This window comes from Mesoplodon densirostris, chromosome 8 (genome assembly GCF_025265405.1).
Source record: "Mesoplodon densirostris isolate mMesDen1 chromosome 8, mMesDen1 primary haplotype, whole genome shotgun sequence".
In the NCBI taxonomy this organism is placed as follows: domain Eukaryota; kingdom Metazoa; phylum Chordata; class Mammalia; order Artiodactyla; family Ziphiidae; genus Mesoplodon; species Mesoplodon densirostris.
In genome coordinates, this window is record NC_082668.1 from 52686543 (window position 1) to 52708461 (window position 21919).

General features: G+C 33.0%; 1 protein-coding gene across 2 annotated transcripts in view; it reads left to right on the top strand.

The window, feature by feature from the left end:
* The window catches only part of NCKAP1 (NCK associated protein 1), a 98349-nt gene that overhangs the window by 31189 nt on the left and 45241 nt on the right, over window positions 1-21919 (top strand). For both annotated transcript variants that reach the window (XM_060105852.1, XM_060105854.1), the window contains exons 3-13: window positions 3817-3909; window positions 4105-4161; window positions 4892-5034; window positions 5122-5212; window positions 7809-7946; window positions 8766-8814; window positions 12616-12772; window positions 16007-16063; window positions 18275-18371; window positions 18753-18859; window positions 19590-19722. In XM_060105852.1, the coding sequence (XP_059961835.1) occupies window positions 3817-3909; window positions 4105-4161; window positions 4892-5034; window positions 5122-5212; window positions 7809-7946; window positions 8766-8814; window positions 12616-12772; window positions 16007-16063; window positions 18275-18371; window positions 18753-18859; window positions 19590-19722 (1122 nt within the window). The remainder of the gene's footprint in view (window positions 1-3816; window positions 3910-4104; window positions 4162-4891; window positions 5035-5121; window positions 5213-7808; window positions 7947-8765; window positions 8815-12615; window positions 12773-16006; window positions 16064-18274; window positions 18372-18752; window positions 18860-19589; window positions 19723-21919) is intronic.

Here is a 21919-nt window from a genome sequence, read left to right on the forward strand (position 1 = left end):
CCCCCCAAAATAAATAAATAAATAATAATATAATTAAATAAAAAAGAAAGAAAAGCCTGATTTAGAATATCATACTAAGAAATTGAACAAAGCCTTCCCTGAACCAAACTTGGCTGTTTTTTAAGAGGAACAAAATACTAGCATAGTTTAGGTCAAGAAAAATAATTTATTATGCATAAGCAGTTTCGATGATGAAAGAATATTTGAAATGGGTGAGTAAAGGACTTCAGTCACTTTCCTTTATGTTGAAAATCTGTGAGTTAGCTCTCCTAGTCATTGGTTCCTTATTGTAATTTGCTAGTATCTTTTCTTTGAAAGAATGAAAGCTAGTAAATACTAAATTTCAATCAGTTTTTTAGATACTTATATTTTGTGTAGAAAATGCTTAATTGTACAAAGATTAATTACCAAGAGCTTTCATTGCAAAGATATGATCTTATTTTGTGATCTGCATGGCTATTTATCCTGTTTATTTTGTTTCTACACATTTTACTTAAAACTTAAGAATAATGATCCGCAGTTAGAAGCTTTAATGAAAGCATTGTACAGGTATTTTGCTCATATAGTTAACCCCTGTATCCATTATATGCTTTTAAAGTGTTAGCGAATATTGATAGAATCATTTCTCAAAATTGTACTTTTCTAATGTTCTGTTCTGTAGCATCAAACAATCTATTACCGATCTATATTCTTAAACCATTTCCTACTTTTTATTTACTATAAAACAAAGAGATAATGGGAAAAAAAACTTGTTCTGGATGTTGAACCTAGAAGTTAAATACTTTTTGGTAGTGTCTGCTCTACTTCACTTTAAAAACTAAAATGGAGCATTTTTTTGCAGCTGAAGCCCAGGAGTTGTAGACACTTTTATTCTTTGTTGTTATAGTTGAACTTTCATGCAGAACTTTATAGAATTTATTTTCATTAAATAGGGAACATAATTGTAACTATTTGTAGAGACGTTGAGGGGATTTTGTGAAATACTTGTATGTTATTTGGAGCACTGCCTGACAAAGAGAGCATGCTCAGTTAATATCAGGTCTTATTAGAAGCACTGTGAGTAGCATTGGGATTATTTAAAACAGCTTTATTCTTGCTTATTTTGGAGAAGTGGTCTGTGAGCATCTTCTGTTATTCACTTAATATTTAATGAGCAGCTCCTGGGTGCCAGGCACTGTAAAGTGTTCTCATATATATTATCTTGGCTAAACTGCCCACATCAGCTCCCATTTTGATAATGGGGGTATTAGCCGTGATTTCACAGTAAGAGGTGGGTGTCACTTGCTAAAACATGTCATCTGACACTGACATATAAAGGTCTTTTAAAATTGTCCTGATCACTCATCTGATAGATGTTTATATTGTGTACTTCTTTATGTGCAGAGCTGTTTGATATGGGCTGTGGAGTTTGATACACTGTCTCATAGTGTTGGAGGTAACTGATATAAGGTAGAAAGTGATATTATTAGAAATTATACACATTTAGAGTAGGGAGGTGTTATTTGCATTGAGGGAAAAAGTTCAGTCAGGGATGTTTTCTTGAAAGTCAACACTTAAATTGAGTAGTTTAGGAGTAGTAGGATTTGGACACACATGAGTGGTGGAATTTGGACATCTCAAGAGAGGAAACAGTAAAGAAAACATGAGATGTGTATAGAAAATAGTGAATAGTTTGTTTTGGCTACTGTGTATAGTGTGTGAATGGATGTAGGGGAAATTTAGATTGGAAACGTAAATTAGGACCAAATTATGTACGGTCTTAAAAACTTGAGTAGTTATTTTGAACTCAGATATCCTTTAGTTCAGTAAATTTGTTTTAGCCAGTGTAGAGGCTAGTTACATACAATTTGGGGGGAAATAAAATTGAATGAGAAATTGAGACCATAATGAGATTTTACTATTAAAAAGGAATATGGGGGGCATGTGGAATGGTAGAAAGAACACTTTATTAGGAGCATGGATATGAAATTTCTAATCCTGGCCTTGTCATATTAAGTAGTTATATAACCTTGGGAAGATTCTTTTAAGTTCTGTGAGCATTAGCTTCTTAATATGCAAAATGAGAATTTGTATAAAAGATCCTTAAGGCCCATAATAAGGTGGTGACTGTGTCATTTTTTGTCCAAACTAGGACACTGAAATTGAAAGGAGGCACTATTAATAATTAACCCAGTAGCAACCAAATTATACTTTTGCTTTTTATCCTATTATATTATGAGTTTACTTTCACCTGTTACCTTGCAAAGTTCAAATTTAAAGTACTGAAAAGTAGGGGAAAGGATTAAGACATGAATTGTAAATGTTTAATGTTATTGAACAAGGTAAAGGTAGTATAATCTGAGGAAACAGAATCATTTAAAAAGGTGTCTGCTTGATGTTGTGAGTGGTAATGATTAAAAGTGTGCATATAAATATAGAATTGTTTTGAAACATATATTGTTCAAAATAAAGTCAACTACTCCCACAGATAAAGCTAGAACAGTTAAATACATCACTATAAGTATATATCTCAGTTTGCCTGGTATACAGGGGAAGTAGAGATACTTCGTTTACGCTTTTTTACATGTCCTCAGGGACTGCCGTGTCTAGGGCGCTTTATAATAGTTGGGTCTACCAGAATGCTGTGCTTGCTGTTTTTTAAATAGTCTTCTAATAGTTTTTTTAATCTCCTGATGTTATGCTCACTATTATAAATTTTCTGACTTATCATAATGGTTCAATACAATTATGTGTAGAGGCACCTCTCCCCCAACACTCCTGTGTAGGTATAAGTAAGAACTGATTGAGGGCCTCAAAACTGTATGGGCTTCGATAGCAAGTTTGATATTTTGAATCACTTTCTCATATTTTCTGGTTTTCTCATGTTCTAGGTGAATTATTTTATATTTAATATGCATTCAGATCACCTGGGTATCTTTTTAAACGGCAGATTCAGATTTGGTAGGTTTGAGGTGGGCCTGAGATTCTGCTCTTCTAACAGAAGTGGAAGATGTGGAAGTTTCTATTCTATAGACTACATTCAGAGTATCAGATAGGTTCTAGATGTTTTTCTGGAATTCTGGCAGACTTATGATATATGATGTTAAATATGGCTGGATTCTTTCAGAAATTATATTAATAGTTGTTTTAAAGAGAAAACTTAGGACTTTTATAAATTTAATAATACAGTTGATTGAAATAATATTTGTCTTTTGTATTCACATTTCCTTCTTCATATGTTTACCAGTGTCTTAACTCTAGTTTTGCTTCTTTCTCATTTCTTTTTTGTTGTTTTGGTTTTTGCTTTTCTTTAATGTATTATTGTGTTTTGTGGATCTGGTCAGGGAACCGTTACTGTATTTTATGTTTGTATCTACATTTTATTTTGCATGCGTAACGTGGCTTTGCCTGGATGTTCTTTTTGGTAAGTTCCAAATTTATAAAGCATATTGTTTTTTGTAGTGTAAATTATAATGTTTTTCACCTTCTTTTCTCCCACTTCTAGTAATGTGGTCATGCTCTTGAGTTGTTTTTAGTTTTTTTAAAGAGTTCATTTGATAATTATTTTTTCCTAACACTTTCCAATTTTCCTTAATAGTAGTGCAGTTTGGTACTAATCTGCTTTGATTCGTTTTATAGCCTCACAATGTCAGTTGCTGGTCACTATTAGCAGTTGCTGTCTCAAGTATTTTGGTTTTTTAAAAGAGCCTTAATCATCTAGAAATATTGTCCTAAAAGCTTGTGCTTCCATTTAGCAATCATAAAAGAAGATAGTTTGTAGTAAAACTCAATAATTTTGTTCTCAGTAAACAATGCATTCTAATTTTGTTTTCACAGCAACAGCTTGCACAACTACAGAAAGAAAAATCAGAGATTCTGAAAAATCTGGCATTATATTACTTCACATTTGTAGATGTTATGGAATTTAAGGTATGTATTTTAATGTATAGAATTTAACATTTCAGAGATAGATTGATATTTGTTAATCATATAAATTGTTCTGTCACTTGTAGATAATTAGAATTCTTCTAGAACAAAAATTCAAAATACATTTTATTTGTGTGTGTTTTCTGAATTTAGTAGTATTCATATAGGTAAAAGGTTTAAATAAACTTTTATTTTCAGGACCATGTTTGTGAATTGCTGAATACTATTGATGTTTGCCAAGTCTTCTTTGATATTGTAAGTATTATTTTCAGAAAAATTTCCAATTCTTCTGTCTGTTTCTAGTAGAACTAAGGGAATCAAATGCTTTTCTTTAGAGAAAATTTAAATGATTAGTATATAAAGTTTCAGCATTGTTAATTTGGCTCGTATTTTTTAAAGTAAGGAGTTATACTATATTTTCGCTTGTTTATTTGATTGTCATTGAATATAAATCTTATACATATTCGGAAATAGTTGTTAATTTTAGTATTTATTTTAATAGGCCCAATTTTAAAAGGTTACACAAGTAATCCTTTTCTCTATAAAAAGCATACTTGATAAAAATCTTTCTTAATAAGTCAATTTCTAGATATAGGAAGTCAAAGTGAAAAACGTCTCCTGATTTAATGGTGAACTTATTTATTTATTTAATACTCCTTTTTTCTTGCTTAGTGAAATTTGCTTTCATGTTTATTATTTTTCTGGTTTTGGTTATTCTTTTAAACTGTTAACAGTTTGAATAGGGTGATCACAGACTCTGTTTCATCCATAAAATTGTGTCACAAACACAAAACTATTATCTATAACTCCCAAATTTTAGGCATGTTTTTGGTGAAAGGAATTAGATAGAATTTCAGAAATGGGGATAAAACAAATAACTATAGAAAATTATTAGCTTTCAGTAGCTGCCATGAAGATTTTTGTGTGTGTGCTTAAAAGTTTGTGAAATAGGAAGGAGTTGAACTTAATGTTTTTTTTTCCCTAGACTGTAAACTTTGATTTAACAAAGAACTACTTAGATTTGATCATAACGTATACAACACTAATGATACTGCTGTCTCGAATTGAAGAAAGGAAGGCAATCATTGGATTATACAACTACGCGCATGAAATGACCCATGGAGCAAGGTAAACCTGCATTATAAAAATCTGTGTGAAATTCCCAATTAATTTTATGGCTTACAACTCAGTGATATTTGATATGTCTGTTTTAAGTGACCGAGAATACCCACGTCTTGGTCAGATGATTGTGGATTATGAAAACCCTTTAAAGAAGATGATGGAAGAATTTGTACCCCATAGCAAGGTAAGAGCTGGTTTTTAGGGGTGCTTCAATAGGCATATGAGATAGCTTAAGGGTGGATACTTAGAGTGATAAACTACTTTTAAGAAAGAAAATTATAATGAGATGTGAGTAAAAGCTATGCATGGTTTTATCTAATTGTGAACCAGAGAACTCATTAATTAGATTCAGAATAGTGAATAGAGACTCAGGAATATATTGATCCATTGTAGTTTTTAGGTTCAGTATAGTGTATAGAGACGGTGAAGTTTAGTATTTGAGAATGTCTATACTCATATCAGATTGCTTGGGTTCTAATCCCAACTCTGCCAATTACAGTGTAATATTGGGCAAGTTACTTAACCAGCTTCAGTGTACCTCAGTTTTCTTACCTGTAAAAGTGCAGTATTAAATGAGTTACTTTGTAAAGAGTATTTAGGTACATAGTATTTAATAAATTTTAGCTATATTATTATAATTTAGCCTCTTAATGAGAGAAATACTACAGGAGTTTTGTGATAATTTGGCATGTCTTTTATGGTATATTAAAAAAATAGTTCTTAATGAAATAGTTTTGGTTTAGAGTCTTGCCTTTATGGCTTCTCTGAGGGAGGGCTAGTTCCTAAGCACATCAAGGAAATTTACAGGTATCCTCATTATTTATAGATAAGGAAATTGAGGCTGGAGAAATGATATGATGAAGTAAGCCATTTGGTAGCAATAGTGGCAAAACTAGAGCTAAAACCCAGGATATTAGAATCTTGGCCCATTGTTCTCTTTGAATGATGAGAGTTAGACTTTTTTTTTTTTTTAATTTTATTTTTGGCTGCATTGGGTCTTTGTTGCTGTGTGCAAGCTTTCTCTAGTTGCGGCAAGTGAGGGCTACTCTTCGTTGCGGTGCATGGGCTTCTCATTTCGGTGGCTTCTCTTGTTGCAGAGCATGAGCTCTAGGCACGCAGGCTTCAGTAGTTGTGGCACACGGGCTCAGTAGTTGTGGCTCGCGGGCTTAGTTGTTCCACGGCATGTGGGATCTTCCCACACCAGGGCTCGAACCCATGTCCCCTGCCTTGGCAGGAGGATTCTTAACCATGGTGCCACCAGGGAAGCCTGGAGTTAGACTTCTTAGTAATACAGTATTTTGTATGAATCTATGCTTTTTTTTTTTTAACATACAGTTGACAGCAAGAATTTTCCTTCAGTTTTCTTACTCCCATGACAATTCTGAAGATGCATTTCCAGTTTAATTTCTTTGCATAACTGTATTATACCTACAAATTTATGTAGGTTTAATGTCTTGGAGTTAGTTGAATCATTAGTTTGAAAGAGGCTAGTAGATGACATTAGTTTTGAAGTAAAACTCGGCATTGTAGATGAAAGTGTCAGGATTCCTCAAAGTGCTGAGCAGATCATTGTTGTCTGTCTCTCTGATTTTGATAGTCCTTTTTCCTCACCTAGAAATGTCTTCCCTACTCCTTTCCTATTTTTTCTCTGGATCTGTTTCTAACTTCTTGCCAATCATGTATGGCCTTGTTTTTAGTTAGCCACTTCAAATTTGGTTCTTTTCCCAGTTAGTTGATGAAAATTTCTTTTAAAGGCTGTTGGATCTCTATTTAAGTTCTCCATAGCCATTAGCATATATTAGACAATTAATAATTACTTGAGGAGAATTGTCCATTTGGATTAGACCAGTTTTTCCTAATCTTGATTTTTCCGATGTTCTGTGATATCTCAAGGTTTTGATAGAAAGACCATCATGTATTTGCTAGGATTTGTTAAAATTCAGTTAATTTAATTTAAAAAGCTATTCTGAATCACTTGGTGGAGTGTGATAAGAACAGATTCCTGGGCTTTACTCCCAGAGGTTCTGGTTCAGGCAGAGCCCTGGATTCTCTTTTTCTGAACAGACTTCCCTGGCAATTCATGTGCAGCCAGATTAAAGAACCACTCTTACAGAATCTTTAGGAAGGAGGGGTGAATAGCAAAGAATAGTTAAAAGCAAGCAAGAATCAGATGAGATGAAAAATTAAATACCTAGATGATAATGCTATAATTAATAGACCAAATGGCAAATAGAAGTTAAGTAATTTATTAAGATAAAGTACAGTGTGTTATTTTTTGTTTGTTTGTTTTATTTTTTTATTTTTATATTTTTTAATTTTTTACAGTGTGTTGTTTTTAGAAGGCATTCTTTGAAGAAATATGAAACATGTTGAGCTCTATTAACACTTGGTCATGTAACCTTAATGTCTTTTTCTTTCAGTGAGAGCTATTGAGTAGAAAGTGATGCACAAAATGATTACCCTAGACTCTCTACCCTTTTTGAAATAAAGATCTCAAGGTTGCCAAACATTTTCACCTTAAGAAAGTAACATGATTTCTTGAGCTAAGCTTTTGCTGAGGAATGCAGAATCTATGTAGCTTCATGAAGTTAAAAAAAAAAAATCTAGAGGAGGATAACTGGAACCCACCTCAAATATTATATGGAGCATAGTTGTAATTACGCTCTTGTTGTTTACGATGATGCAGTTAGAAACACACAGCAGTTGTGGCTGGAATTTAAATGGAAATTGAAAAAAAAACGATTTTATTCCTCAACTTTCTTTTTTTTCTATTTAATTAGTCTCTTTCAGATGCACTGATTTCTCTTCAGATGGTGTATCCACGAAGGAATCTTTCAGCTGACCAGTGGAGAAATGCTCAATTATTGAGTCTCATCAGTGCACCCAGTACAATGCTTAACCCTGCACAGTCTGATACTGTATGGTTCTGTATTTTCCTTTTTGAATGAAAATAGTAAAGTTGATTTTTTAAAAAAAATATCAGTTAAGCAGTGCTATTGCAGTTTTTCTTCTAATTAGTATTAGCCTGTCAGTGAAGTTTATTTATTGTAAAATGCTCAGTATTTAAATCATACCATTTAGTTTTTGTATTTCTAGATTCTGATGCTAAGTTAGTAAAATTAGTAGTACGAGTATTTTCTTTTAAGGTTTAAAAATTTGCTTTGCCTTATTATGGTAGAAAATTTGGAAGATTCAGAAAATTATAAAGAAGAAAACAAAAATCATCCCAAATCTCACCAACTAGAGAAAATCGCTGTTGTATTCTGTTACATTTCTTTTCAAGCTTTTTTCTGTGTATATGAACATAGATGTTATGCATATGGAGAATATACACACATAGTTACTGATTTGAGTGAGACAGTGAACATCGAGGTACATAAATCTTTCCTTGACTAAAATTTTATCCTTTGGAATACTGCAAACTCTGCAATAGACTTGGGAAATTTGGAAGTAGTCATTTATCAGATTGAAAACAATTTAGCAACAGTATTTTTTAAAGAGAAGTTTCAGGGTGTGTAAATGTGAAAGAGGCACAGCTTTCATTGTCCTTTATGGACTGCAAGTATAAATATAGGTTATAAAACTTTCGTCCAACTTTTCAAATATGTTGTGGTGGTATTTGAACCAAGAGTTGAGTAGTCAGACTTCTCAGGAGGAAGAGAAGGAGGAGTGACTCAATACAGAATATTTTTTAAAGAATTTCTTTAAGCCACAAATTTATATTTTCTCTTTTTAAGATGCCTTGCGAATATCTCTCTTTGGATGCCATGGAAAAATGGATTATCTGTAAGTAAAATTGGTTAGTTTTTGATTACCCCTCAGGTTTAAGTTTTAGAGAAAAATAACAGGTAACATGTATTACTTTTGTGCCAAGCGCTGTGCTAAGCCTTCTATGTACATTACCTCATTCAATCCTTATACTCACCCTGTTAGGGTAGATGGTCTATTTTATAGATGAGGAATCTAAAGTTTAGTCCACACAGCTAGTAAGTGACAAAGACAGAGAACCCACACTAAGTCCAAGGCTGATGGTCTACATTATATTTCCTTTTAACACAGCCATCCAAACTAAATTTTTATTTTATTTTTAATGATTTTCTTCATATTGCATTTATTCAGTTATGGTTTTTGGTCTTAATTTACTTTAGTATATGTAATAGATGACTCATGTTTGCATGGGAGATAAAATTACTTGTTTGCACTCCTAGGAAGTTCACAAACTATGGGAGAAATAGACACACAGATATAATGTAAATGAGAATTGCTATAATATTTTTTCTACCACCCCAGGTCCACTGGCAGAGGGGAATAATTTTGAGCAGTTTGTGCTTTTTATTTCTTATAGTTCTTGTTTCTTAATTTATTAACATTTAGGTACTACTTGATGACTTTTTATTATACTGTTTCTAAAACTGGTGAAGGACCAATTTTTCTTTTTTAGTGATTTTTAGATTGATACTTTTATAAAATACAGTGGAACTGAATTACTGGAATTATCAGAAATAAAGTAATAAGCAAAGACAAAATAAAAGCCCACATTTTAATTATAAGATTCAATTTAATCTAACAATTTGATTGTTATTAGGTTTCTACTTATAAATTGCTGTCAATGAAAAGTTTTCAATGAAAGTTTCTAAATACTCTCAGTTCTCTACTTAGTCTCAGTATGCACTGGCAGTTTGAGTAGCACTGTTAGTATGAAAGAGGAGGAATTTAGCACACACTCCCTGCCCTTAGCCATTTTTATTAATTATAATTTTTACATTGATCAGGTTTGGATGTTTATATTTTCTTTTATAATGGTAGTTAAGGTTTGCGGGCTTTGTTGATTTAAAAACACAACTTTCAGAGTATTGATTTTGCTCAAAAGTATAGTGATCCTTGACTGTTTTATGTTTATGAATGTGTGGATAAAGAACTAGTGTGATTAGTAGAGTTAGGTGGCATGAGTGACCTCTAGCATTAAATAGGACTGTTTCCCCGCAGTCTTTACCTTAAAAGGGAATGCTGAATGCAGGCTTTGTGTAATGATCAGGGATGTGAGTCAGAAGGCAGACTACCCTAAGGGGAGGATACCTGGGCATGGAAAAGGCAAACAGATTTGGGATAACCACAATTGCCAAAAGTAAGGAATGTTTACTCAATTTTGCTGCTTTCATTTATTTGAGCCTTGAGTAGAATTAATAGAATTAGGTCAAACTGTGCACTTCTCTTTGACACCAATTCCCACTCTAGGACTTTCTATAGAAGATGGTCTACTTTCTTTAGAGCTTTGCTCTAGATTAGTTCAAAGGCTAGCAGCATCACCTAGGAACTTGTTAGATATGCAGAATATTGATCTCTACCCTAGACCTACTGAATGAGAAACTCTGAATGGATCCCAGCAACCTGTGATTTAATACGCCTTCCCAGGGATCCTGATAGAAAGCTGAAGTTTCAGAGTCACTTGTCTAGATTATAGCCTAGGACCAAGCATTGTTGAGGGTCTGGAATGTTGAGGACCCCGCTCTTTTGAATGCAGTTACACAATAACTTATCCTGATATTCTTTTCAGGGTCAGTTCTTAATCTATTAATTACACTAAGAGGACTCCTTGGGAAAGACCTCTTTTTAAATTGATAGTACAGTCTTTCTTTCTTCAAAGATTTTCTCCAACTTTCTTGTCTAGTATTGGTCTTCTATCTTGTTTTCTAATATTTTTATGGCTTAAAAAATTTTTTTTTCCTGTCCTTTTATTGAGACCTTAGTGGGGAAAGGAGGTTAATGTGTGCTTCAATTAATAAATTGTCTTCCTAATCTTGGGCTATTTTAAATTAATTTACCTTTTATTGATCTTATCATAAGCAAATGAATATATCTTAATGTATAATGTGACTCATATCTTAAAAAAGTAAAATATACAGTAACCCATAATGAAACTGATAATATTCTCAGAGAAATTTTATTATCAACAGCAATCTTGTGAATCTGAGTATACATTGAGGTACAAGGCACTAAGTGAAATTTCATGTACTAAGGGGATTAGAGTATAAAAAGTCAGTACATGGGATTTCCCTGGTGGCACAGTGGTTAAGAATCCGCCTGCTAATGCAGAGGACATGGGTTCGAGCCCTGGCCTGGGAAGATCCCACATGCCATGGAGTAACTAAGCCCGGGCACCACAACTACTGAGCCTGCTCTCTAGAGCCCGTGAGCCACAGCTACTGAGCCCGCGTGCCACAACTACTGAAGCCTGTGTGCCTAGAGTCCATGCTCCGCAATAAGAGAAGCCATTGCAGTGAGAAGCCCGCGCACCGCAATGAAGAGTAGCCCCCCCACTCACGGCAACTAGAGAATGCCCGTGCACAACAATGAAGACCCAACGCAGCCAAAAATAAATAAATAAATAAACAAATTTATTGAAAAAAAAAAAAAGTACACGAGGCAAAAATTTTTACAAAACTTCTTTTAAGGATTTTTAAAATTTTCATACAGTGTGTTCTATGTCTTTGGTTACGTACTAGATCAAATAATTAGGCTTGCATTTAGGGGCCCTGTTGTATGAAAAACATCTTAATATATTTCAGGAAATTTAAGGAAGTTCAATGTACTTCTGTATGTATGACTTCTCAATATATGCTTAAGAGTTACCTTGCTTGTATAGTGACCCTTTAAAAGGAAGTTTGAGCTAAGAATAAAAGACAAATGGCAAGTTAAATGTTAACGATTCAGGAGTTTAAAGATGAGAGTGACTATGAGAATCAGAGGGAAATCTCACAGAAAATAGGATTGAATTTGTAACTGGCCAGTACGGTACCTAGTTTATAATACGCACTCAGTAATGTTGAAGGAATGAAAGATGAGGTTTTATGGCCTAGAATAGAGCGCTAGGGAGGACATCAAACGTACAGCATTACACATTTAAGTAGGATTTCTAAATTAGATGACAGAAGGTAAAAGATACTCCAATTCATATGATAGAGAGCAGCGTAATATATTGAAAGAATATTGGACTTTAACAGTAACTGCTTGAGGCAAAGTCTAGCTCTAATACTTTATTAGTATAACTTTAGTCAAGTCATTGACCTTCATTTCTTCAATTATAAGAAAAGGATACCACTGGTTCTTTCTACACTATAGGATAATCATGTCAAAGGACTTATTTAGTAAAAACTACAATTTGCTATGAAAATGTGAGATGCTATTTAATTTCTTCTAGAGATTTAGCAGAGTAGATTAGCTTTCTTTTTCAGTTTTTGTAACAACTGTAATGATTATTGTATTATGTGTAAATTGGTAGCTTCTGATCTCTGGCTTAAAGTATCTTTTACTCATTTTTTAAAACCACTTCCTTCTCAACCCAGAAGTGACATTTTTTCCCATTTCATCAGTGTAGGTTCAAAGCACTGGTTTTGCAGAGTACAGAAAATTATAATTGAAAAAGAGAAATATTGCTGGCATCTTGTATGTATATGTATTATTGTCACTTAAAAGCCTCAGTTTAGTGATTTGTTAATGTTCCTTTACTTTTGAAAAGCTACCCTGTAACTGAAATAATCTAACTTTGGAATACTTTTATATTTGCACTTCTTTTTCATTTGTTTAAAGTTGGATTTATTTTGTGCCATGGGATCCTAAATACTGATGCAACAGCACTGAACCTTTGGAAGCTAGCTCTTCAAAGTAGCTCTTGCCTCTCTCTCTTTCGGGATGAAGTTTTCCACATTCACAAAGCTGCGGAAGACTTATTCGTAAACATACGAGGGTATGGCATTTTCAATTTCTTTGTCTTTTTTGGGGAAGAGTAGTGAGTGGAATATCTATTAAAATTTTGGAGATAGAGAAGGATCATATTATACAAGAAGATATAGCCTATACCAACTTACCAGTCACGCCAAGTTGTTTTTAGCAATGATCCTGATATTTTTTACAGGTAAGTCACAGGTTAAAAAATCTAGTGTTCCTGCCCTTTCAAAATGTACATTCTAGGAGAAAGAAGATATGTACTGTTTTGCATATTGTAATATGGTTTTAGACATAAATATTACTAAAAGGACAATGTACATTTTAAGAGCTGAAATTTTTAGAAGTGCTATTTTACAAGTGTATTTTAGAATATCTTGCATTTAGAAAAGTATATGAATCAATCAAAAACACTTCATTAAATTATTATAACAAGTACAGAAGTCAGACACTGCAAAAAGGAAATCATGTTTCCTTATAATAAGGAAGTATTCTAAGTGATTCATTCCCTGTAACACAAATGATCCTCAAATTTGTTTTCTTGGAATTTTTAATGCCTGCATTTGTTTTTTTTTTTTTTTTTTTTTTGCCTGCATTTGTTGAATTCAGACTTGGTTATAAAATGTTTTGAAATTAGGAGCAGCTAAAATATCCTGGGGTCCCCCAAACCTGAAAATATTGAATAATTGTGTTGGGTTTGTCAGCTTCATAGAAGTGAGATTTACCTACATTTATTTCATATCCAATTCAGTAATGTCCTAAAGAAATTGAGATTTTAAAAAATCTATTAGTTATTAAAACATAAAGCTATGTCTAGTACTGACAGTTTAAGCCACTATACTATCTCAAATTTTAGTGTGCATGTGAAGTACCCTGGGATGCAAATTAAAATCCAGGTTCCTGGGCCTCCCTGGTGGCTCAAGTGGTTGGGAGTCCGCCTGCCGATGCAGGGGATACGGGTTCGTGCCCCGGTCTGGGAGGATCCCATATGCCGCGGAGCGGCTGGGCCCGTGAGCCATGGCCGCTGAGCCTGCGCGTCCGGAGCCTGTGCTCCGCAACGGGGGAGGCCACAACAGTGAGAGGCCCGCGTACCGCAAAAAAAAAAAAAAAAAAAAAAATCCAGGTTCCTGGGCATCACCTCTAACCTTCTGTATCTCCTTTATCTGTATCTTAGAGAGATTAAAGAAATCTGCCCTTCCCCCACCCCCCGTAGTTTACTGAGGTAAATTTACAAACAGAAGAATGCATAAATTTTAGGTGTACGGCTCAACAAGTTTGCATATGAATACTCTTGGTGACCACTTAGATGAAGATGTGGAATATTTCTGTTATCCCCAGAAAATTCTCTTGTGCCTCTTTCTGATCAGTACTGCCACCTCTGATCCCTCTCCCTCTAGCCTTCTCAAGTGATCACTGTTTTGATTTTGTCACCATAAGTGATTCTGACATTCTCATGCAGGTAATCTCTCAGTCATAGTATGAGAAACAGTACCCTCTGTATTTTTCAACTCTTAGTTCACCTTTTATTATATAGGGTGGAGTACCTGGAAATATCCTGTGTCGTTGTGGGCGTTGTCATTTTCTGATTGATTCAGTTCAAAAATCCTGAAACTTACGTGATGTCGTAGCATACTGACATCCTTTCTGTGGAATTATATTTAAATATATGTAAACATTTAGAACCAGACAGTCTCCATATATTGAGTGAGCATATGGTACCTATGGTACAGATAAGTTTAATGGCATCATGAAACCGATTGTCTTTTTGTTACGCCTTTTTTTTTGTCCATGCCACATGGCTTGCAAGATCTTAGTTCCCTGACCAGGGATTGAACCTGGGCCCGCGGCAGTGAAAGCCCTGCGTCCTAACCACTGGACTGCCCGGGAATTCCCTTGTTACGTAAATTTTTGTTAAATTTACCATTTAAGAATCTCTGTGTTTAGGGACTTCCCTGGTGGTGCAGTGGTTAAGAATCTGCCTACCAATGCAGCGGACACAGGTTAGAGCCCTGGTCTGGGAAGATCCCACATGCCACAGAGCAACTAAGCCTATGCGCCACAACTACTAAGCCTGTGCTCTACAGTCCACAAGCCACAGCTACTAAAGCCCACGTGCCTAGAGCCTGTGTTCCACAACAAGAGAAGCCACCACAGTCAGAAGCCTGTGCACAGCAATGAAGAGCAGCCCCCGCTCACCGCAACTAGAGAAAGCCCGCGCGCAGCAACGAAGAAGACCTGACGCAGCCATAAATAAATAAATACATTTATTTAAAAAAAAAGAATCTCTGTATTTAAAGTTGAAAAGTTTTAATTTTTTATTAAATCGTGAGTGATTGATCCAACTTAAAATGTGAATTATTATAGTAATTACAAGTCAGACCACAAGTATAAAAGCTCATTATTTATACAGGTCAGTGATTACAGAATTAGTGTATTTTGGACATTTCCCTAAAGAACACAAAAATCTTAGCGTACTTAATTTAGAAGTTGAAGTCCTTGGTCTAAGTGGTTTTAGCCAGATTGTCAGGAAGATAATTTTTCTTTAACATTTTAGGAATTTTGAGTTTTTGCGTTTAGTAGTAAGGAAATTAACATATTTATTAGCGTTTATTTTTCAGATGGCACCTTTAAACTGTTTGATGTTGGTGTTCAGTTTCTTTTATTTAAATGTTTTTAATTTGAAAAAAAAAAGTTTTTTTTAAAAATGGTGAGTAAAAATCACCCATAATTCTGTTCCTTAAAATGATTTAAAGTAGTCAAATGCTTTCCTGCCCCAGTTTTCTCCACCACAAAAGCCGTATTCCCAAACAGTCACTAGTATTGATCACTAGTATATGTCCTATGCTTACGAGATAGCATAAAAAGTCAAAAGTGATAAAAAGCCAGAAATAATAGCTTTGTCAGTACTTCCAATTTTTGGAAATCACTGCTAATTATATTAGAAGTATAATTTTAATGTCTCTATTGGGGGTTTAAGGAAGTGTATTTAATAAAATAAAAATCTGCATGGTAAACTTTAATTTTATTACTGGATTTTAATATAATATGAGATTTATTTTTCTAGGAAGAGTTGATTGGATACCTAAGGTGCTAGAAAAGGAAGTGGATAGACTTCTTCCATGTATTTCCAGTTGGAAGGCCAGTTTTTCTTGTTGATAATAAGACATTTTTAATTGACCAGTATTTGACTAACTTATTTTTACTGCTATTGACCAAATTAAGATTAACATATTTCCTTTTTTTTTTTTGCTCTTAGCTATAATAAGCGTATTAATGATATAAGAGAATGCAAAGAGGCAGCTGTGTCACATGCGTAAGTAGTTCTAACTTACCTGTGGAACTTTTAATCAAGAATTCTTAAAGCATTATTTTGTTGAAGTGAGTACAGATTAATGGTGTGTAACATACGGTCGTAGAAGTGAAGGACTTTCAACCAATGAGGAATAAGTTTATAACCTCTGTATCTGTACCAGAGTACAGTGTATTAACACCAACATCTCTGTATTGGTGCTAATGCAGACAGATTTTAAATATTTTTGAATTGTTTTTAAAAATGCTCTAAGGAATACCATACAGAGGACTTTATTTTGGTATCATTCAGTTCTCTTATTGCCACTATGCTTTACTTTGCAAGTTATGATGATTTTTATGATACTTCATGAAAATTGACATATCTTTACACTCTCCCAAATAATATTTACTTTTCAAAGTATGTTAATCCCATATCTTTCCCAAATTTTAGTAAATATATTTTATTAGTAAATATATAGATAAATTAGAAATTAGTGTATTTAAGATGTTTGAACAACTTTTCAATTTTCTCATGAATAATTTGATATTTCATTTAATTGTTATGTATGATATACTTGTATAGAATAGTTTCTCCAGTAAGTCTAGGTAATGTAGAGATAACATTATCTGATCCATCAGTATTTCTATAAGGCAGAGAAAAGATTAGCACCATTGTCACAGGTAAAAATATAAAACCACAAGAAGTTTTAGAATTTAGGTTTAGGCTCTAAAATGGATATTGGGAATTTAAATCATCTTTATTCATTGCTAACTGTAGTATATTATTTCCCGTGCATTTTTTCACTTGAATAAAGTGCTTATATTATTATAAAATCATTCTCTAGTACAAATAACATACTTTGGAATGTGTTAGAATTTCTTTCCTGACATACAGAAATACATATGATTATGACTTATTCATGTGTTAGACCCTAGGCAGATATATGGTATCTCAGCTATCTTTTATAAAGATTTTTTCAAAGTAAGGCATTTTTATTCCCTTTATTTATTATATAAAACAGTTATAAATAGTAAGGAGTAGTAATTCTTATCCTTCATTAACACGTGCCATAGTACTCCATATTTTCTCTCGATGTTAATATTCCTTGCAGCGACCCTGTGTAGTAAAATAATCAAAACATTTGCCCACTTTCTTCTTAGATATTACACCAGATGAGTTTATTATTGTCAGTTAAAAGAGAGCTTGTCATTAGAATTATACTGACATTGTAAAGGTACTGTATATTAGGCATCATGAAAGATGTATTTTTTGAGTCAGGTGTCATCATCCCTGCTTTATAGATGAGAGGCTGAAACTTAGAGAGGTGGAACCTCAGGTCACATAGGCAAAGATTGGGTTTTAATGTATCTTCTAAAATTAATCTATTGTGTCACAGCTTAATTTCTGGTGTTGCATATTTCTTCTATCAATACTTAGTTTTTTGGCATATGGTGTGTGTGGTGTGTGTGTGGCCATTTATTATTTGCAACTATCTAAATTTTAAAACTTTTTTGGAATGGTGTATATTTTGAATAGTATGAGGAATTGGAATTTTTAGAATATTCTGTGATTTTTTTTCCTTGTTAATGTGTGAGAATAAATTTTTCTAATTTGTATTTTATTTTTAAGATACCTAGTACATGAATATTTATGATTATCCTTTCCTCATCTTTCTGTTTTTGAACAGTAACACCAAATAGATTTCATCCCAGTACCTTAATTGAATATAGCTTTTATTTAGTCAGTTTTATATATTTAATAGGAATATACTTAATAAAGGAGGATATAGAGTATCAGATATTTATTAAGTTATATTTATTGATTCTATGTGGGGGTGACAAGTGTATACAATAGAACAGTGCTTACTTTTGAGGATTTCACAGTCTAGTTTATAGAGTGCTAGTCTATATGGTACTAAACTGGCAGAAATTATTCAGAAATAGACATGTGTATATTGGGAAATACTTCTTGAAGGATTGGTCTTGAAGTTTGGGTAGGATTTTGATAGCTAGAGAGAAGAAAATAAGCATAGTTTAAAAAGCAGCACAAGAAAGGCAGGGATAAAGATGAGATTGGAAAGTCACTTAATGACAAACACATAGAAGATATTTGTAAGGGCTTCTGTTTCCTAAGAACACTTTGGAAGTTGACCCTGAAATGATGTTATTTAATTGCCAATAATCAGTTTACTAGAAACAGATAAACTGTAATGGTGGGTGTCTTTCCCTGTAGTGGTTCAATGCACAGAGAAAGACGCAAGTTTTTAAGGTCTGCACTGAAAGAATTGGCTACTGTCCTCTCTGATCAACCTGGCTTGCTAGGTCCCAAGGTAATTGATTTAATTCTTATTTCAACTACAATAAGTGTGTCATATTAAAATTAAAAATTTTTTTTTCTTCTCTGTGAAATATTACTAAACTTTGAGTCAGGAACTACATAAGAGGATTTTATATTTAGCTGAGAGTGGATTTGCTGACTTGGCACTCGTAAATCATACCTTCCTGCATTTTCCTCACATCTTGCTTATGTGCATGCTTTCCCTGATACATACTTTGAAGTTTTCCTCTGTTTTCTCATTTCTGTCTTTTAAAGTTGGTATTATCAGTTTTGCTAATGACTTTTCACTTGGAGAAAGATTATGAATACATTTTGTTTTTAATCTTTGCATGAGAGTAAATAATGTTATTATTATTTTTTTAATATCTATCAGGCACTTTTTGTTTTTATGGCATTATCCTTTGCCCGTGATGAAATTATCTGGCTACTTCGTCATGCAGATAACATGCCAAAGAAGAGTGCAGATGACTTTATAGATAAGTAAGTTAGCAACATTTAAAAAGTATATTTTTTGTATATTTTGATTTATGGGCTATGGAATTTGGGGACTAAGGTAACATTTTTTAAAACTTTTTTAAGGCTTTTCATATTTATCGTAATGGAGGGAATATTTATATCGTTAGGTGATATGAATTACAATGCAAAGTCAACTTTAGCTTTGAATTAGGGCTTTAAATGTTTTCTCTTTAGTACTCTAGGTGGTCATAGAAGTCTTGTTTGTTTTCTTGCTATAGTATAGTATTTCTTATGGAATTCATGTTTCAAAATTATGTACTACACAAAAATTTGAATAAAAATCCTAATGGAGTTGCAACTGTGTCATCTGTAATATCTTTCTCTCATTTTAGTCCATGGTCCCTCAATACAAGTTAGATAAATGAATCCGAGAAATAAGAGCATACAGAAAAATCTTACTTCTCCCTAATACTGTAATCTTCTTTCATTTATGATTTTTTAATGATGTATTTATGAGGTGTCCTCTTTTTATTTTGTATTTTCCTTTATCAGTCTTTTATTCTTAGCTTTTTTTTTGCTTTCCATGATTTCTTTATTTATATGAAATAATATAAAAAATTAGTTGACATTAAATATTTAACAATGCTCTTTCTAAGGAAAAAACTTAATGTAGCAATATCAAAGGCATTTCATATTTTCCTTGATAACAGTGAATTTAATTTTTGAAATATTTTTCTTGAATTTTTTAAAAAAGGCACATTGCTGAATTAATATTTTACATGGAAGAGCTTAGAGCACATGTAAGGAAATACGGACCTGTGATGCAGAGGTATTACGTGCAGTACCTTTCTGGCTTTGATGCTGTTGTCCTCAATGAACTTGTGCAGGTAAAAAATTATGTCATAATCTCCCTTTTGTTCCTTATTTCCCTCCTCTCTAATAACTGATTCGTTTGCTCAGTAAACATTTACAAAAGTAATCTTTTGCCAAGTGGTGAAGATACAAATGTAAATAAGTCATGGTCATATTTTGTCAAGGGGATCATCATCTAGAGGGGCAAAAACATTTTGTTGTAGTCCAATGTGATGGGCATTATGCTTACGTGTGTGTAAAGCTTATAGTGAACACATGCAGGGAATAATTCTTTATCTTGGGGGTAGAGGGGCACAGTAACCAAATTATAGAGGGTCTTGTAAAAGAGGAGGTTAGTCATAAATCAGATTTAACACTTAGGAAGATCACCCTGACTCAGTGTTGGCGATAGATTGCTGGGGGCCAAGTGAGGATGCAGAGAGATCAGAAGAAAAATTACTGTAGTAGGCTAAGTGAGAGCTATTGAGAGCCTGAACTTGGGCAGTGGCTATGGAGATAAAGAAGAGTTGATGGAGACATTATAATTGATAATTAAGTATTAGAGGAAAACAGAAGATAAATCTTTTTGCATAGTGTGTTAGGGAATGGCCAGTAAAAAAAAATTCATCTAGATGTCGTAGTTTAATAAAATGTCCTAATTTTATTTTCAATTTGGATTTTCCTCTATTGATTTTTGGTCTTAGCTTTTTTTCATTTTTTTGCTTTCTGTAATTTCTTGATTCAATCTTTTTAATCTTAATATAGATTTCTTTTTATTTTTATTCCAAATAAATTGAGTGTAAGGAAAATAATATTTCAGTGTTTTCATTTTAAAAAATCACAGATGTCTATAAACTACTATAAGCTAACATACGGTACAGAGGAAGAGCAGCACGAATTCTCCTTATATTAAGACTACTCTAAAACTACTCGTTTTCCACATAAATAACCATACTTTGAAATCCGAATTTTCTTTCAAACCTACCTAAAAATGCAAATAAAAAAATTGTTCATGTAATTGTTTACCCTGGATTATATACAGCTTATAGTTTACTATCCTAAACTAGTTTATTTCTTTTATCCACTAGATGGAGCTCATATGCTTCCTTTAATAATGTCTATTAAAAGGGGGAATAGAAAAGCTGATTTTATCCTTAGTGTTATTGCTTTGCTGCAGTTTTTTTTTTGAATAGTTATTACTTACCAGATAAACCAAAGGCTACTGTGCTATCACAATCTAAAAAAGTAAACCAGACTCCTGGTTTCATGGCATTTTGAAACTTACTATGACTAGTTAGATATTTATTAATAAATTTTACCAATTTATGTTAAAGTGTTAGAATTTTTAAGTCACCTCATGTCTTTTGGTGTCTTTTATATAAATTGGTTTTTAACAATACTGAGAAAATTAATTTTTTATTTTTTCTGGGATTATAGTAATAGTAGTAGCAGCAGCAATAATAATACTAATATTAATAATTGGCAAATTTATTGATAGTATACTACTTCTGTACAACAACTTTGTGACTGTAGGTTTAGTGAAGAAAAAAGACCTTATGTAACTTGATCAGTATTGCACAGTTCATGAGTAATAGAGCCACTACTTGAATTCAAGTCTTAACTCAAATGTCTGAGCTTTTTACCACCCACTTCTGTTGTAAAGTATATGCATAGTGTTTTTAACCATTTGTTAGGATTTAAATTTAGAACTAAGATTAACCTGTTAAAATAGTTCATTGTAATAGGTATTAAATTTTTTTAAATTGTGGTAAAATATACATAACATAAAAGTTACCATTTTAACCGTTTTTAAGTGTACAGTATAGGGCATTGTGTACATTTACATTGTTGTATAAGTCTTAATGTTTTGAAAATTATTTATGTTTTTTGTGAGCTAAGCATCCACTTTTTAAAAAGTTAATCATTTAGCATCTACTTTACATGCAGTTATCAAATATTCACTTTTTTTAGCCAGTTTGAGAGGGATTTTTTTGGCCGTAATTTTGTTGTTTATATATGATGAAAATCATCCATTTTTAGTGTACTGTTTGAATTTGGGCAACTGTATACATTCGTGTAACATCACCAGTCAAGATGTAGAGCATTTCCAACACTAAAAGTTTTCTTCTGCACCTTTGTAGTTGATTCCCTCTCTAGACCCCCAGCAACCCCTTGTCTGCTTTTTGTCACCTTTTGCCTTTTAAAAAAGTTTTTCCTATAAATGAAATTGTC